General features: G+C 36.4%; 1 protein-coding gene across 7 annotated transcripts in view; it reads right to left on the bottom strand.

The window, feature by feature from the left end:
• The window catches only part of ryr1.L (ryanodine receptor 1 (skeletal) L homeolog), a 119,472-nt gene that overhangs the window by 2,366 nt on the left and 97,606 nt on the right, over positions 1-19,500 (bottom strand). For all 7 annotated transcript variants that reach the window (XM_018230279.2, XM_041572954.1, XM_018230284.2 and 4 more), the window contains 18 exons: positions 14,559-14,640; positions 14,196-14,331; positions 13,356-14,061; positions 11,838-12,308; positions 10,644-10,726; positions 9,166-9,346; positions 8,575-8,661; positions 8,186-8,410; positions 7,777-7,907; positions 6,328-6,370; positions 4,629-4,759; positions 3,512-3,572; positions 3,264-3,410; positions 2,803-2,937; positions 2,168-2,324; positions 1,201-1,265; positions 190-290; positions 52-103 (listed from right to left, as the gene is read on the bottom strand). In XM_018230279.2, coding sequence (XP_018085768.1) covers positions 52-103; positions 190-290; positions 1,201-1,265; positions 2,168-2,324; positions 2,803-2,937; positions 3,264-3,410; positions 3,512-3,572; positions 4,629-4,759; positions 6,328-6,370; positions 7,777-7,907; positions 8,186-8,410; positions 8,575-8,661; positions 9,166-9,346; positions 10,644-10,726; positions 11,838-12,308; positions 13,356-14,061; positions 14,196-14,331; positions 14,559-14,640 — 2,994 coding nt within the window. The remainder of the gene's footprint in view (positions 1-51; positions 104-189; positions 291-1,200; positions 1,266-2,167; positions 2,325-2,802; positions 2,938-3,263; positions 3,411-3,511; positions 3,573-4,628; positions 4,760-6,327; positions 6,371-7,776; positions 7,908-8,185; positions 8,411-8,574; positions 8,662-9,165; positions 9,347-10,643; positions 10,727-11,837; positions 12,309-13,355; positions 14,062-14,195; positions 14,332-14,558; positions 14,641-19,500) is intronic.

Below are 19,500 nucleotides of genomic sequence, written 5' to 3'. Positions count from 1 at the left end.
ATCCTCCTACCACCTGCACTGGTGTGTGATTTAGAGATAAATTGCACCTACCTGACCAGTGTGTTCCGTTTCATCCTTATTAATTAGGTACATCAAAAAGAACCTGGAAAAAAACATGGTGCCCATAAGAACAGTAAGTATACATAGCATCTCTCATTTAACCAAAAACCAAGTAACCCAGAAGCTCACATGTAATTGGCCAGATTGTGCTCCTCGAATGTGTGGGTTTCAAAGCCATGCGGAGTTGTATCAAAGTAATCACTGCCTATTCCACAGATAAAACATTTGGTCTGGAAGAGAAAGAAGGAGGCTTGAGAAAACTTTTGCAAGTATAGTGGAAGAAAAAACAAGGGAAGTGAGACATAAATGTACTTGCACTTTGCCCATAGCCACTGACCCCATATGCTCATGATTTCTTTCCATTGTCTCTCCTCATACCTCTTTGTATTAGAGTCTTTATAAGGGAAGGGGTGAGACATCGAATGCATCATAGCAGAACAGCAGCAAGAAGGAGTTGTATGTTATTTCATTTAAAACTGAGGTGCATATAAATATGTATGGTAGTTGGTAAGGTCTAGGTGGCTGACATCAAATATCAAATATTTTAGCTAACAGACACTTTTATCATATCTGATTATGTGGAGTGTCATACTAAAATCATTGCATGGACAGGTAATAGTGCTCAGTTCTTATGGGTATCTCATGTGGGAAAAAAATTAATCAAGTAGGGACAGATTTATGAAAATTTGCCCATAAATATTTGTGTAAATGATTGCCGAGATCCTGAACTTCCTTGCTTTTTCTGCAGTTGATTGCTCTGGCTGGAGTGTTTTTAATTCCAAAAGTGGGTTGCCAGCTTTTAATAATTTACTTCTTTTGCAGCATACTGACGGGCAAATCATTTCCTGCCACTTAGTGTTAAACAAATACATTATTAAATTGATAAATATTGATTTTACTGAGCCATAACTGTTGTTACCGATGGTGAAATAATGCTAAATACTGAGCATTGAAAGTTCTTCTATTTTATTGGCAGTTAGCTGACTCCTGGGTTGTGAACATGCTAATGCTCTGACTGGCTACAGATCCCAATACTGCCCCACCTCTCTTGTGTTTTGGTTATACAAAATATCAGTACAAAAAAACCAACAGACATTTGTCCAAAAAAAAAGTCATAGAATAAATTGGGTTTAATCCCACCTCCATGTCCTCCTTTACTTGCTCCTGTTGGTCTCTCAGCTCTCCAAATGCATCAATAATCAAACCTGAAGGAAAATATAGTGCAAAAACAAGCTCTATGAATTTAGTTAATTTAGGGGGTATTTACTAAAACTCAACTTTTTCTCACTCTAATATAAAAAAAAATTTGACCAAACTCCCAAACCCAAATACCTTTAAGTTACTGATAATTCTTCTTGAAAAAGATGGTATAAAAATTTTGCAACAAAACAATTCGAATCATGAAACTTTTTCAAATTGACGCTCCTATTAAATTGCCGTGGCTACAACTTGAATTTATCTGATTATCGAAAGAAAACCAGCGCAATCCGCTCGAAACTGAAGGTAAAAATCATGTTCAAATTGTTAAAGGGACCATCTGCCATTGAATTCTACTTACCTCAACAGGTTTTAGATGGGGTATTTTCGGGTTCAGATTTTTAGCAGCTTTGGGGTATAATAAATCTCTAAATGTTTGAGGGTTTTTTTTCTTCTAAAATATGGAGTTTTCCGCTTTAGAAACTCGACCAGAAAAAATCAAGTCTTTAAAAATAGGCCCCTAAATGTCACACACACAGTGTTGCCTACTTTCACTGTTTTATACCAGAGTTGTACAGCACATTCAAGTAAAAGGGAACCCTGTAGCCAATTCTGACCCTGCTCCATATGCTGATTAAGATCAGTAACTGTAATACAACTGTCCTTGCAAGGTAATGGCTGAGTTACAGATGGTCTCCCTCTTTATTTGTGACTGGTGTTTTACAGTTGTGTGTCTTGTATACATCATAAGCTAACAATCTGATTGACTTATAGTCAAATACATTAATACACTGACATTTATGTTCTGTGCCAAGGAAAGATCTGCTTTTACTTTACTCTGTTTTACTTTATCAACTCATGGCCACATTGTTAACAAAACAACAATCATCACATATTATTTACGGCATACCTTGAATGATGGCCAGCAGAATGACGATGACAAAGAAGAAGAAGGTGATGTCAAAGACAACACGATACAATTCATACTCATCACCCGCAGGGTCTTCGATTTCATCTCCAATGCCTCCTCCAGCTCTAACGCCAACATACATGTGGAAGAGATAGCACTGCACGGAGGAGACATGATAAAAGTAATACACATTTTCTTGTCAATAACACTATAAACTGTTCTATGTGGCATTTGATGGCAATGGTGGCACACTGCAAATTCACCTAATTAGGGCACTGTTGCAACATTTGTAACGTAGTAAGTTAGGTTGAAAAAAGACACAAAAAAGACACCCGTCCATCAAGTTCAACCTTTTAACTTTTTTTAACCTGCCTTACTGCCAGTTGATCCAGAGGAAGGCAAAAAAACCCATCTGAAGCCTCTCCAATTTGCCTCAGAGGGGGAAAAATTCCTTCCTGACTCCAAAATGGCAATGGAACTAGTCCCTGGATCAACTTGTACTATGAGCTATCTTCCATATCCCTGTATTCCCTCACTCAAAATAATATTGAATATATTGCAATGAAGTCCAGTTGTCTGGCTGGCATGTTATATTATCAAGCAACCCCCATACATACAAATAAAACTATACGTACCGTCATCATATCATCACATTTCATGTCTGGTTCATCCTCGTCTTCACTCTTGTTGTAAAATTTACGGAAGAAATTAAAGGCAACTACTGTGTAAAGATAAACAACCACGGCCAGAAGACCAACAGTCATCATCAGCTAGAGATTGGAGAGAAAAGACACAGGTCAGTATAGACAGACTCTAAGAGGTTCTTAATCCCACTGACCCTTCTTATTTTGGAAACATGGGAAAAAGATGAAAATATCACCAACAAGAACAGGAAAAAGGGTAAAAAGAATGCAATGCTCACTAGCCAAAAATATTAATGTTAAAAACACCAGAACAGTTTTTGCTCACTCCAGAGAACATGCGTTAGACCTTGAGACCAGGGTAAGATTCATAGATTATAATAGAAGTATAAGAGCAAAAAAGAAAGAAAGTTATTTGTTGTAGGGTAGGAAAGTAATAGATAATGTTCTCTGACCTGTTTGCCATTGTGTGTCACTGAGGAAAGGATGGTACGTAGAGTTTTCACTCCCATAGCAATATCCAGCAAGTGAGCAGCAAAGAAGAAATTGTTGTAGTGTCCCAGAATGGACATGACAAAGTACCAAACCAAGTATAGGAAGGACTGTGAAGCAACAACATCACATGTTCAGTGACTGCACTTAATTTATTGGTTAAATATTAAATAACGTTTCTATGGATATCTTAGGCAGCTTCTAAACTTACATTGTCTGTGAAAACCACTCCAAAATTCCAGATCTGGTACTTAATATCGATTGAGGTGAACCTGTTGGACATAAACAAGAATTGTTTGCTAATAGCACAAGTGAGAAAATCATGGCAAAAAAAATAAAAAAAGACGATAGCATTTTTCTAAATTCAGGTTTTTCAACTTTTCAAATTTAGCAATCGATAAAACAATCTCAAAAGTTATGCCAAAATTTACCAACTAATATACAGTGAGATCATTTGTGCTTCAATAGCAGGTGTAGTTTCAAGCTGTTTTATTTTTTGTTTATTTTTTACAAACTCATCGTAAATTAATAAATCTATGAGATTTTTATTTTAATCAATAACATTTTTTTTTTTCGCAAAAAGACTGACCATTGAGTAAAAAACTAGATTGAGTTTAATTTGTGTTTATTTGTGATTAAGGCAGAGGGTACAATTACATGAGCTGAGGTGCTGGTGAACTCTTTTGCAAGGTGTGTTTATAGAAAAGAAATGGAGGAATCTGTAGAATTAGGTAACATAAAGAAAAATCAATGTATGGTTCACCACACCTATGTGCAACACATATTTCCATTTGAAAATAGAAGTGCAGTCCCAGGCACATATGTACCCAGTTCTCAAAAGGACTATTGCATATGCAAAGATTGAATTGGATTTACTAATGGGTCACACAAGCTAACAGCAAATTTAGGGGATTGCTGGTCATGTCTCCAGCACTGTCAGACCATGCTCCATAGGTCATTAGGTCACTTCTGCACTTTCTTCTTTAAGGCACTGATGACAATTTATAGGGGTTGTGCAAGGTAAGATGAAAGGTTCTACCTAGTTTACTTGATGACAAAAATAAAGTCTTATACAAGTCATTGGGGTATATTTATCAAAGAGTGAAGTAAGACATCCCCACAGTCCACTAGAGTGAAATTCTGCCACTCTCCATTTTTATGGGATTTCAAAAGAGTATTTATCAATGGGTGAAAGGGAAAGTTCAACCTTTGATAAATACACCTTTCAAAATCCCATAGAAATGAATGGAGAGAGGCGGTATTTCACTCTAGAGGACTATAACGATCTCTAACTCTTTGATAAATATACCCCATTGTATGGAACTTACCATGACAGTAATGACTTATCCGGCTCTTGCTTCTTCCCATTTTGAGAGCTGACATCCAGACTGGCCAGATCCATTCCCAGCAATTCTGCAATCCTCTCACGGCCATATATGTCACCATATTTGTCCAGTACCTATTGGTGGGGGAGAGAGGGCAGGAAAGAGTTACACAGAGGGCTCACAAGCATTTCTACTATTAGGGGGTTATTTATCAAAGTCCAAATTTATCTCAAAGTTTTTCTGAAAAAACTCAGACCAAATCCGGGCTTATTTATTAATAAATTTTCCCGAAAATTTTGTTTGCAGGAAAAAATCTGAAAAAAACTGATTTTCACGATTTTTCCAGATTTTTCATCCGATTTTCACGATTTGTTCGAATTTTTCACCCGAAAACTCAGAATTTTGCCTGAAAACTTCGGGGTATTGCCAAAAACCCAGGGCACATCAAAAAAATCATTGGGATTTTTCCCATTGAGTTATATGCAACCTCGACAGATCTGAGATGGTGGATTTTCAGATTTGGACTTTTCCATCCTCGGGGTTTAATACATTTTTTTAAAAGTCAGATTTTATTAAAAAAAAGCACAAATTTTTCATGAATTTTTAATTCGGAGTTTAGTAAATAACCCCATTAGTGTGTGTCAGACATAATGTATGGGTGGAATTTCAAACCTCCATAAAGAGCCACAGCTGTAACTATACCATTCAATAACAAACTTATAACAAACTTATTTGATTAGAGCTTGTTAAAGGACAACTTGACACTCCTATGTTATACTGTATCCCTTGCTCCACCTGATATGAACAATTTATTTATGGACACATGTCCCTAGAGGAATCTAATCAGGAAAGTAAGGCTATTGACCTAGGATAGGGCAAATGATGAATGACGCGTCATATCATGGCACACTTTGGAGATCATTAGTAAATAGAAAATAAAAAAATAGTAAAGTGTGTTTGCATGACCAGTAATTACTGGAGAGTTTGGGGAATACTTTATGCTTTGGGATTTAGTTGAGTACCACCTAGAACCCAAAGCATACATGGGACAATATGGGCATCATATTGGGCTAATTGGACAACAAAAACATTTAATTTTCATTCAGAGGTTCTTTATCAAGCTTGTGATGGTTCAAGCTTTATGTTACTCAAATTTTAAATAAAGTAACTCTGTTAGGAGAACATAATAGAATACAAACTCGCTTTCTAGGGGAAAGGCTAAAGGAAACTGCTGTCTTGTTTGTGTCATGATATTTCTAGGCTCATGTCAACTAAGGCATATTCCAGTCAGCTGAGAAGTTACTAAACACAACTAGCCTGCTATTTGCATTAATGGAATCTCTCTGTCAGATTTAATCTCCCTTTAAACACCGGAAACAGAGCATAGCTTGGAAAGGTGACAAGTGCAAGTGTACCTGTTACTTTATGCTACAGTTTCAGTTGGAAAATGTTTTCAGCATTAGTGAGCTAAGGCTCATGACACACAAGGTGTATTCTCCATTCTGATTTTGGGCTGACATCTGTGCTGAGACTATACCTTGTGTGCTATACCATCCTTACATCACTGCGAATGACATAAAGCAGCAGGTATACTTGCATGTTTTAGCCTTCCCAGCTATGCACTTGCTGAGATGTTTGAAGGGAAATTAAATCAATCTGTTTTGTGAGTCTGACATTATCAAAAAAAGTTGATAAACATTACCTTTCTTTTCACAAACTTGTCCCAGTAATTACTCGGAAAGGATCTGCAAAAATAATTCAGATGAATGGGTTTTAGTAAGAAATGGCATCTATAGCAAAACCTGCCTTCTTGGACTTACTAAGACTTTTTGTCACAAACATTTAGGCTTAAAGGGGAACTAATGTCTAAAATAGAGTATTTTGTATACTAAACATAAACATGAACTGACTGCACCACAATCTTTTAACTTTGTTTAACATCTTTGCAAGACCAAGATTACACACATGATCAGTGTGGTCTGGGCTTCAGTTGGGAGGTTAAACTTAGGGATCATCAAACATTATCAAAACAGCACAAGTCACATAATATTTGCCATAGAAGCTGATACAGCAAGACTGATTAAAAATCAGAATATACAGACGGCACTGGGTCTATGGATAAAAATCTCTACACAGTCGCCGGCTGCTTTACAGGGAAACAAATAAAGCTGCTTAAAGTCAGGGAAGTACGGTGGGGGGTTCCCCCCTCCTGTTTGAAATTTCCCTGCAGAGCAGTTAGGGACTGTCTGAAGTTTCCTATCTGCAGCTGTCAAAGCAAGTAAAACAGTCAGTCAGGTTTATTATAAAAATGGTCGCCATTTTTTAACTAAAGTATATTGGAGATAGATTTCTTTTTCATTAAAGAAAGTAAAAATGGGATTTTATATTTTTACCTTTACATTCTCTTTAAGTGCAGTTGTTAATAGATAATAATCAACAATTACAGTAGATTTACACAGTCTACTACAAGTTAGAAAATTAAAGCAAAATCCCTATTGCTTCTAAGAGCAAAGGAGGGATTCTGTATCACTGACACATTCCAAGAGACAGAGACATGACATGTGATAGCATACACACAGCTATTATGTTTATTGTAGTCATTATTCTTGCTCATCTATTTTGTCACTCTACACACCCCTCCTCTATAATGAATCATGTGTTTTTCTTGCATTGTAAGTCTAATAAAATCTAAGGGGTAATGTAATAACATCTAGTAATTTGTATCAAACCATTTCATATGACGTAATTAGTCTATTAGTCTTGGGGTATATCCACAATCCCCCTTGTATCCAAGTCTAGTATTACAAAGCAATATATCTACAGGAGGTGAAAACTTTAGCCAATTTCTGTTTGTTTTAACCCCATCTTAATAACCATAAATTGACTGCAGTAGTGACTGATAACTCTCATCTGGCTTATTTTCTGCTTGGAAGCTCAGGCTTTGCCCCTACCCATAGTACACACAACAGTTCATTACTGAGCATAACAAGGTTAATAACAAGCAACACAAGGTCCCTTAATATTTTTATATTGCAAACTCATGTTACCTTTACTTTTTAATGCTATGACCAATATTATTGCAGTATAAGGAATAGTTTGATTCTCATTCTTTTCCCACATGTACATTTTTTACTCTGTAGAAAAAACTCACGGTGTGTTCAGGACCAGACGATCCCACTGCCCTTTAATATCATCATCTTCGGGTTGCTCCGTAATGTAAACTCCATCAAACTCCAGCTTTCGTGCTAGTTCCTTTTCACGTTTAAAAATGACCAGAGGGATCTAAACAAGAAAGGGGTCTTGTATCAGAATCTGCCACGGTTATAAACTAAGTTACTACTCCATATTATCAATGGCACTTCCCACTTCAAATACATCAACTGCATATTGGGTATTAACAACAATCAATCCCACCTAATTGTTCCTGTGTAGCTATACGACTCTGTTCCAAGTGAGAAGAATACCGAACACAAAAAAGTTAGACTCAGATTTTTTCATGGCTTGGTTATGTTACCAGGATTTTAATACCAGCATAATATGGATACAAATAATAGACTCACCTTTAAACAGTTGTATCCAATAATGCAAAGGAAGGCAATAAGTGTGTGAATAATGGACAACATATATAAAGTTGGTTGCATGTATCCCGTACTCTCCTCAAGGACAAAGTATACTGGGCCTTCTTCTTCATCATCTTCTTCACCTCCTCCATCATCCATACCTGAAAGCTCATCTTCAGTGCCTGATCCTTCAAAGTCTTCCTCACTTAGTGGGGCGTTAGACACCTGATGGGTGATACAATAGGGTGGGTTATATTAATAAAGGAACAGTAACAATGGCTATTTATCAGGTTGAATGCAGAGACAGAACATAATCTAGAGGTTGGTGGCAGTAAAGATAAGGCATAGATAATTACTGTAGCACACCTTTCTGTTTAATAAAGACATACCTTGTAGAAGAGCAATATAAAGTTAATAGCAAAGGCCAGGAAAAGAGCCAGAAATCGAAGATTGTAGAAGTTCCGGGACAGATAATTCTGCAGGATTAGAATGGAGACAATATTTACAACAGTGTGTTTAAGTGGTAAGGTTCAAAGTACTACTGCGTTTTTACTGATTTTATTTACCAGTTTTGCAAATATAACTGTGAAAACTTTTTGTTGAAAATCAATTGTCTGAAGGATATTGGTCTTTGTTCAGTCTAGGTGCAATTGTTGGGCATTGGGTGATGCAACAGCTGCAATGTTTCATGTCTAGTTATCCATTACAACCAAGCAGATGTGCTTTCAACCAAAAGATGGGTAAATTCTACATGTGGATTAGTTGCATATGTTAAGTACAGGGCATCATAGTGTCTTTTGTATTGTGGCACTACTCAGACTGCATGCTCTGAATGATGAGCAAAGAAGAGGGCATTTCATAGGATCCTGAACGTACGCTATATGGGATATATTGCAGCCAATATTTTGCTATTTATGATCTATTAGAAAATACAGAAATGGCATGCAGAACACAGTACAATGATTATGGAGTATACTAACCGAGAATTTGATTCTCTGGATCTCAAGTTCATTCCAGAATTCAAAACCTCCCTCTTCAGCCTCTGGTTTCTTTTCCCGGGCTGGCAATTTCTTCTTGGGTGTGACTTTTGGTTCCTCAGGTTCTTCTGGTTCTGGTGCAGTCTCTTCTGGTACTTCTGCAGTTTTCTCTCCATTCTCCAGACTGACAGTGAAAGTTGAGTATATAGGTATAATTAGCAATGTGTGTAGTGAATAATTTATGCTGCAAAGCACAATAACTCAGACACACAATGACGTAAGCTTCACTTCTCTGAGCAGTACTAGCATTTACTCTTTGGTTATCACAAGCAGTAAGGTTCAAGGTCTTAAAGGAACAGTTCAGTGTGAAAATAAAAACTGTGTAAATAGATAGGCTGTGCAAAATAAAAAATGTTTCTAATATAGTTAGTAAGCCAAAAATGTAATGTATAAAGGCTGGAGTGAACAGATGTCTAATAAAACAGCCAGAATCCAACTTCCTGCTTTTCAGCTCTATAACTCTGAGTTAGTCAGTGACTTGAAGGGGGGCCACATGGTACATTTCTGTTCAGTGAGTTTGTAATTGATCCTCAGCATTCAGCTCAGATTCAAAAGCAACAGATATGACCCATGTGGCCCCCCCTCAAGTCTCTGATTGGTTACTGCCTGGTAGCCAGGGTAACCAGCCAGTGTAAACCAAGAGAGCTGAAAAGCAGGAAGTATAGTTGTGACTGACATGTTATACATCAAATCACTCCAGCCTTTATACATTACATTTTTGGCTAACTAACTATATTAGAAACATTTTTTATTTTGCACAGCCTATCTATTTACACCGTTTTTATTTTCACACTGAACAATTCCTTTAAGTAGATAGTAGTAACAGGGCACTCCATAACAGGATACAGGTATGGGATCTTTTATCCAGAATGCTTGGGACCTGGGGGTTTCTGTGAGGGATCTTAATGTAATTTAAATTCCATATTTTAATTCTACTATAAAATCAATAAAACATTAAATAAACACAATAAGATTGTTTTTCCTCCAATAAGGATTTATTTTATCTTAGTTGGTGTCAAGTACAAAGTAATGTTTTATTATGTTTTAAATATGTTTTGAATGTTTGAATTATTTGATTAAAATAGAGTCTATTTGAGATCACCTTTCAGTTATTCAGAGTTTTCTGGATAACGGATATCCGGATAACAGATCCCATACCTGTTCCATACCAAATATCTTTATTGCATTCAAATGATAGTTCAACAATGATTATAGGGTCTTCATTAAGGGAGTAAGATTATACGTTTAAAGATGATACATATTTACCTAGTGTAAGGAAAAGCACCACAGGTGTATATATATATATATATATATATATACCAAAACATATAAGACACTAGTATAAAGGGGTGAAACCGGTTGGGCTAATATTTTAAGACAATAACTAATCAGTTCACATTTCAAATCTTTCCTTTACTCACTCTGCTTTTTCTGTCTCAGGTTCTGGTGCAGGCTCCTCCTCAGGAACCTCAGGTTCATGCTCATCCCCTGCAGTTTCTTCATCCTTGACAGAATAATGATATACTTCAAATCAGTAACTAAGAATTTGCTTGGGGGGGGGGGTTATGCTCTAACTGCAGACTCCTAAAGGTTAGTTAGAAGAACAGTAACATCAAAAAATGAAAGTGTTTTAAAGTAATACAAATATAATGCAGTGTTGCCCTGCACTGGTAAAACAGATGTGTTTGCTTCAGAAACACTACTATTCTTAATATAAATAAGCTGCTATGTAGCAATGAGGGCAGCTATTCGAAGGAGAAAAGGCTCAGGTTACACAGCAGATAATCTCTGTAGAACATAATGGTGTTATCTGTTATCCACTATTTATCCTGTGCCAAATAGCCTTATTCAATTTCCACCATTGCTACTCAGCAGCTTGTTTATATAAACTATAGTAGTGTTTCTGAAGCAAACACATCAGTTTTACCAGTGCAGGTAAAAAAAAAACACTTTAATTTGTTGGTGTTACTGTTCCTTTAGGAAGACTATAAAGGAAGCCATCTCTGAAACTTACTTATCACGTAACTGAGGGCAACAACAAATTGTAGTTACAATTTCCAGTTCCAACTTAAAAAAAAGAGTACATTTCAAAAGATAACTATAAAGTACAGTTAGCTCGTTACTCGTTATTTGAGATAGTTTGTAGAGAAAGGCGGACTTTTTAAAATAACATTTATCGTGCAGAGTTTATATTATTTTTCTCTTAAATAACAGTAAAACCCTGATTTTACATCCCGTTTACCGTGTGGTTGCAGTTCCATTCTGTAAAGTTACATTTTGTTCTTTCCTGGATTTAATGTTTTGATACAGTTACCTGGAAAATGTAAAATCAAGGTTCTGCTGTATTTGTCCCCTATAGAAAGTAGAAATAATATACCTATTGCAAAGACTTCCATTCTCTTTTTGCTGTTTATATTGATTATCATTAGCAATTATACCACCTCTTAAAAATGCTATATAGCTGAAATTATAATAATTATAGTAAATAATTATAGTAAAGCACCATCTATTTCACTTGGCAGAGGGCTTTCGTGACGTTGAAGGTGCTCTATAGCCCTTTCTATTATGAATGGTTAACCAAAATCTATCAACACTGATGTAAACACATGACTTACTCCAAGTTTCCTCTTTAAAATGGGGGATCCTTCAGGTGTGGGAGGCTCCACTTGTGCAGTATCCCCCATATCTCCTAATCCACCAGGAGCATCAGGGGCACCAACTCTATAGTGTCCTCCATCCTTCTTTATCTCTAGCCCAAATATCTCTGTACCTTCCGCTTGCACTTCCTCTTTGGATATGTCCACAAAATCAGTCACATCATCTGCATCGGGTTCTTCATCACTTACTGCTACAGGGGGACCATCACTGTGGACTTCATCCTGAGTAGGATCTGGCATACTGGCTAGAAGTTCTGTCATAGTCAGTTTTTGGGCACCTTCCACTAAGCTTCCTCCAAATAATGTGTGCCACAAGAGAAAGAATATGCCTTTGCAGACACTGTATATAAAGTGCAGAATGCCAAGAAACACTGTCCAGAGGAAGGATACTATTGCTAGGATTATCTCCTTGAAAGACATCTTTTTCACCTGTTGGAAACCCAAAGAAAAATAATAATGTAACTGCATACTTCTCAGCAGTTTCCGGCCTATTAATTATTCCATTTATGATGAATATGGAATAAAACAGATGTTTAGCAGTCAAAATCCTAACTAATTGCTAACTGGTTGCTACCGTAATACTGTAATATATATGTAATATATGTAATATACATCATTTAGCATATTTGCAAGAGGCTTTTGTGAATAAAAGAAACTATTCAAATTATTAAAGCAACTGGGGACAATGGTATGATTATACCCTAGTATGTTGCAGATAATACTAATTGTGTGATTGTGCCTTATAGTGTCTACCATAAATAACCGCAATAAACATATAGGGGCAGATTTATCAAGGGTTGAAGTGAAAATTTGAAGTAAAAAAAAAAATCCAATTTCAAGCTATTTTTGTGTACTTCAACTAGGCCAAAATTCAATTAGAATTTGAAAAAATTTTGACTATTTGAATAACGAAATATATCATGTACTGTCTCTTTAAAACGTTGACTTCGACCATTCGCCATCTAAAACCTGCAAAATTGTTGTTTCTAACCTCCTAGAACCTATTTGGAGTGATTTGGTGGACTTTGAAAAATCGAAGTTTTTGGGGGTAAATACTTTGTTTCGAATTCGATCTAATGCGCTAAAACTTCGATTCATACAATTTGAATAGAGCCTATTCACCCGAAGTTAAAAACGTTGTTTTTTTAAATAAATTTCTATTGGTCTTTTATTATTCAGATTTCAAAGTTATGCAAGTTAAAAAAAAACTTCGAAATTCAACCCATGATAAATCTGCTCCTAAAAGTGTGTGTGTATACAGCTCCTTACACATTTATTGCAGTTAAATAATGCCCAAAGCTTGTTCTAATATTTGTTGGCTGCCCTATTTTCTTGTGCAGCACAGAACACTCCTTAGGAAGAGGCTGTTTATTATTTAAAATTCCAAAGAATTGTTTTGTATTGACATTGTGTGTACTGTGTTTAATACAATCACAAATGCAGGGTGATATAACCATAGCAAAAGATTTTGCTTACCTTGCGATATTGTCTCCTCAGGTTCTTATAGGTGAACATCTTGAAAAAGTTTATAACATTGTTCATAAACTCTCCAAATGCTGATGATGCCTCTTGTGGAGAACCATTTTCGGCCTCCTCTCCTTCTCCAGAACCTTCCCCTGGTTCATCTTCATCATCCTCTACTTTCTCTTCTTCTGGCTCTGATATTTGGGAAGCAATCTGCATTTCAAAAATTGTGTCTTCGCAGAAGTTCACAAAAAGCTCCATCTTTTCTGACTCCCCACCCTCATTGACAACATCAAATATGAATTGTCTCTTTGACTCTTTGACCTGGGGCATCTCCCATTGAGCTTTGTTGGTCTCGCTGATCTCAAAGTAGATCCTTTCTATTCTTTTACCAGCTCCCATAATTTCAATTTTGCCAAGATAGGGTTTGAAGTAGTTTATGATACAGTCAGCTAATTCCAGGAAGTTCTGTAGCCTTGTGTCATTGGGTACATGTTCAGAGAGATTGGTCAGCAGGACTGCTAGATTGAAGCCAATATCCTTAGCTGGTTCCTGAAACCGGCTAGCAAATTCCTCAAAGTTAATCATTTCATTTTCGTCAGCTTCTGAACAAGAAAGGAGGAATTGGATTTCTGAGGTTGTGTATTGCTTCTGACTGTCCATTGCTTTCTGAAAATCCTTTTTGGAGATGAGGCCTCGAGGATCTGTGACATAATCTCTGTAATGAAAGAAAATGATGATACACTAGCCATGGCTGGCATTTTTTTGTGTGAAAATTAGCATGCAATATGATGGTGCTTGCGTGTTTTTGTTAGGTATTCCTTAAGCCTGTTTCATTTTTATGTTCTTTACCTGAAGGCATCAGATGCAACTATATCCTTAAGTTTCAAAAACATATCAAAAAATTTCAAAATCATCTCCACATTGCTAGAGGACTCAACTAGCATATCTACCATCTGCCGAGCAATGGTGCCATTAACTATATTTCCTGTAAATAGAAAAAAAAAATCATTTTAGCATGAGAAGTATTCCACGGTACAAGAGGCATTCTAATTAATAAGTGTATAGTAAATAAAACTGTCATTCATAGAGTTTATGTTAACAGAAACCAGAAAGCATTCTAATAAATACATATATTAAATAACATCTGAGAAACAATTATAATCACCCTACAAATAGTCACAATTCTAATATAGATTCTGAAAATGGCTTTACCTTCTAGCAGTGAGAGCAGCATGACAACCATGTCTTTTTGCAGATCCAGCAATTCCTTCAGAAGTCCAATCTGGCTTGAGTCCTGTAAGACACATAGCAACACTAAGATGTACAGTATTAGTGATAATATCAAGGCAGCCAGGACACATCCCAAATAGGTGACATTCTAACAAAAGATGATACACCACCACATGTATTCCAAGACTTTCTTGTGATGTGGCCCTTCAGTTTTTCTGTGGTTGGATAGGTGAAAGCTATCTCTAACAGGTAGTGACTGTAGCTTATTTCGCTTATGTATATTTGCTGCAGATTCCTATTATTATTGTACCGGAGATTTTACATCAAAACCTGGTTCATGTATATAAGTGTGGGTCAAGATCATGATACGTCTTCAAATAATGAAATGTCAACAAGAACAGGGTAATCTTACACTCCCCATAAAGTCCAGTAACTATAATATTTAAGAGAAGTAGCACTATAAAAGCAAATATATGAAGAGAAGCTATAGGTATGTGAGTCTAATCTAATACTAATAGCAAGGAGAGCAATTAAAACTCCCTCTGTTTTACTACATAATGTTGCCTACTATCCTTGCTGCTAGCAGTATTCTCATCTTTTAAGAATGACCTGGGGATATCTTGGATTTACCACATCTCATGCAGGTTCTAGTTGCTATGTTTAGATCCATGCAGGTTCTAGTTGCTAGGTTTAGATCCAACAATCATCAGCCACATATCTTTACTACCTAATTCAACCAGGAATCTACTTTTTCAGACTGCTCAGAAAGCCCAATCAACCCTTTGTGTCTCATTCATTTCTCTCTGCTCCAACAGGCAGTGCCTTTGTAGTGCCAGTACTTCTTTGTGTTCTTATGGTAACCTAACTCAAATTGTACAGCAATGGAAAATAAATTGTACTTTACAAATACTTAATAATTATAATATGTCATGTTACTAATTCAACTAAATGGAAATTTTGAACTTTCATAGTGATAACTTCTGAGTGAAGGCCAAAAATACGCCCATGGTAAGGCATAGTAAGCACATTTTAGGCAACCCATGTGTTTGTAGGGCAGGTATTATTATGATAATTTAACATACTCCTGTCCATGAAGTTACATTTTGCTAATAAAATTCTATTTTGCTTTTATTGTTTTACCATTCATTCTGACTTGTATCCAGGCCTGTCATATGAATCTGCTAGCACAATCTCTTCAGGAACTGCATTTCATTGACAGAATCACTGTTATTGCATGGTCATTTCTTCTAACCTCATATGATCTATTTTGTTTTTGAAGCTCTAATAGGAATATGTTTTTATTGATCCCTCTATCGTATTCTTTTATGTATTGTTGTGATTACATGCTGCTTTTGCCTATTTTTAACAATATCAAGGTTTTTCCAAAATGGAGAGTTTTTCATTATAATAATATGTTTGGTTTATACCCATGATTATTTCCCCACGATCAGTTCAGGTTTATTAAATCCTGCTGCCTGAGGAGCAGAGCTTGGCCACTGCATGCTACATTTTACAAGCCCCAAACTGGTAGTCTGTCCAAATCAATTTCAACGTGAACACATCCTATTTCTATTCTTTTCTATAATTATTTCCTTTTTTTGCATTTGTTACTTAGAAAAATACAGCATACAGTGAGAATTATAATTACGTAACATCATTTCATAATATTTGGCAAAATATGGGTCAGTTACCCTGTCCTCTAAGCAAATGCCGGCATCTTACCTCAGGGTAAAAGTGACTCCAAAAATGATCCTTGTGTGCAATGAAATAAAAACAGACTGTTTACAGACTATTCCCCCCCCAACAGCTCTATTCATAAAATCTCCATACTCAGCTCTGGTGACCCCTCCAGTTGGGAGACAGGAGACATAAGGATGTAAAGGGAAGAAAGTCAAGTGAGCCTATTTACTCTTTCCCTCCCTATCCCCCCAGTCATTATGCTACAAGAGCAATGCTCTGTGAAACAGACAAACAGGTGTACTGAGGGAAGGAGAAGGAGGGAGAGATATGGTATCCAAAGTTGGCAATACAGTTATACCAGCATATGTAGAACCTACAGTATATGTGATGCTCAGTTTTAATGAATTTAATGATTTTTACTGGCTTGCAATGGATGGCACACATCTTTCTGCTGCTGTTAGACATGTTACACACATATTTTGATGGATATAAATTTTAGCACTACAGTATAACCCTTCCTTCTGTACTTATAACAGTTATGTGTTCAATATCAAGAAGTGAGATTTCATGCAAGAGTTGCAAGCATGCTAATATCCTTTATAGTGGATTCTGTCAATTCACCAAATGTTTTTCAGTTTAGAACAGGCTTCTCATTATAACAAACTTGACCACAGTCTTTTTAGCTGTCTTCATTACACCGGAACAATCAGAAGGTTAAGAATGCGGATCCACTGAAAGTTTTAAGAAGCTATGAAGTTACTTACAGGGTGTGAATATACTTTGTCTCTCCCCTTCCCTCCTCCCCATGGTGACTGACACATGTCAAAAAATACTGTAGACACAGAACCCACAATGAAAGCATGAAAATGACCCAACGCAATGGGCAGACCCCCAAACAAAACTCTACACTGTCATACGGCTGCTGGCAGTGAAGGGAAATAAAGGGAATAAAAGGGAAACAAAAAGGTTTGATAAGAAATGAAGTGACTGATAGATTAAAGGTAAGACAGGAGATACAGAATTACAGAGAAATGGAAAATAATAAACAGAAGAAATAAAGCAGAGAGTCTAGAGTGAAATACAGAAGGAAAAGGAGTACAGTGTAGTTGGGATAGTCAGAGAGAAGGCCAGAAATACTGTATTAGATCACAAGAAAAAAGAGGACAGTTCTTAAAAGGAGAATGGAGACCCTAGTCAAGAGACAGGCAAAAAGATGGGTAAAGAGACAGGAGACAGAAAAGTGGGACAGACAGGATGGAGATGGGAGCAATTCTAGCTGAGACAGTTGAAATAGACGCAGCCGTGCGACAGAGAAATAGTCTTACTCCGTTTCGTAGTCCTTCATTTTTGGGCATCTGTTACACATTAGAATAAAAGTGTTACTCAGACCTGCTTACCATGTGATATGACTTTATTCTACCTGCTATGGGCTGGAACTTAAACACACCACAAATATATACTTATTCTCACCAAGGGAACTGTAACACTGCAAGACACACCAAAGAGGATAGGAAGAAGAACTCCAGCAGTTTAACGGCAATACATTTATTTAGGGTAGTGGTAGTTATACCACTACCCAGTTAACCTGCTGGAGTTCCTCTTCATATCCTCTATGATGACTAAGCTGTATTGCAGCACACAGCAACAAAAAGTAAGTAATATACTTAGGGGCACATTTACTAAGGGTCGAAGTGAATTCAAAGTGAATATTCGAATTAAAAAACTTTGAATTTCAAACTAATTTTTGGGCACTTCGACCATCAAATAGGCCTAAATTCGACTTCAACTTCGTTTCGACGTAAAAAAGCTCGACTTCGAAAATCGAAGTACTGTCTCTTTAAAAAATTTCGACTTTGACACTTCACCACCTTAAACCTGCCGAATTGCTATGTTAGCCTATGGGGACCTCCTAGAACCCATAGACAACATTTGGCAAATTTTTTAAGAAGTCAAAGTAAAATCGTTCGATCGATCGATTAAATCATTCGAATCGTTTGATTAGAAGGATTTCATCATAAGATCGATTTGACTTCGACCGAATATGGCCAAATTCGATTAAAAAAACTTCGACTTCGAATATCGAAGTAATGCAATTCGAAGGTCGAATTTCGAAGTTTTTTGCACTTCGAAATTTGACCCTTGATAAATCTGCCCCTTATTGTTGACTTACTTATCTTGGACTCCAAGACACACATTGAAATTACATTGATTTGTGTGTATACTGCATAAAAACTCACATTTAGGCATCTATTTTTTTTTTATTAAAGATCCTCAAAATTGGCTACAATGGGCAACTAACAGGAGAAGTTCTTTTTGCACAAGAATTAAAGCAACTGCCATATTTGTCATGCAACAAGTGGAGCTATTTTTATAGGGTCTAAATGTGCTAAAAATTTGTTTCATATTATGCTACTTGTAATCAATTAAGTCGCTAATAAAGCATTTATATAAGTATATATTCTGCCCCAATCACGTCATCTAAACTAATGTAAAATGTTGTGGCATTATTTCACAAAACTCTGGCACTAGACTTTAGTAAATATTCCAAAACTACTTACGTAGCATGGATGCAATAACAGACAAGAATATAAATGTGTGCCCAAAAATCTGCCATTGGAAAAGTGGTCTCAGTTTAGCAAATTGGCGTTAGTGTTTTTTTCTAGCCTTATTTCTTGCACAAGTCATTATGAGGTTTTATCACCATTTAATAAACAGACACATTCTACAGACATCTTTTCAGTCATATCAACTGAGCATATATGACAATTCAAAACCGTAAACTACCCCTGTATTTCTATTATAGTTTCATAGGTTTGTTCACACTCTGCAATTCAACTGAACATGTCAGAAGGTATTGCAGCATGGCACTTTTTTGTGCAAGACATTTATTCTGACACTGTATGTCCATTTGTCCTTATCTCTCCATATAAGGAATGCTCCTAACTAAAAACTAAAGTATTACATTATATGCAGTTTGCTCTTAAACTGGTAAGTCACTAAAGACTTACTATATCAATTCAGTGAAGTCTAGAGATAGAGAGGATCATAGTGACCTTTTACAGAGTAAAGCTGGCCAGAGATGCAAAGATCCAATAGTTAGAATCCATAAAACGATCAGACTTCCCCATCTCCCGACCTGCCACTAACCATTCTGATCAAATAAAGTAGTTAAAGAACAGATCAGCCAATGTTCTGCCCCTGACAACAATTGTACAAAAGTTATGTCCAACAAAGCTAGTGACAG

The sequence above is a fragment of the Xenopus laevis genome, chromosome 8L (assembly GCF_017654675.1).
Source record: "Xenopus laevis strain J_2021 chromosome 8L, Xenopus_laevis_v10.1, whole genome shotgun sequence".
NCBI classification, from domain to species: domain Eukaryota; kingdom Metazoa; phylum Chordata; class Amphibia; order Anura; family Pipidae; genus Xenopus; species Xenopus laevis.
This window is presented reverse-complemented; position numbering and strand designations above follow the sequence as displayed.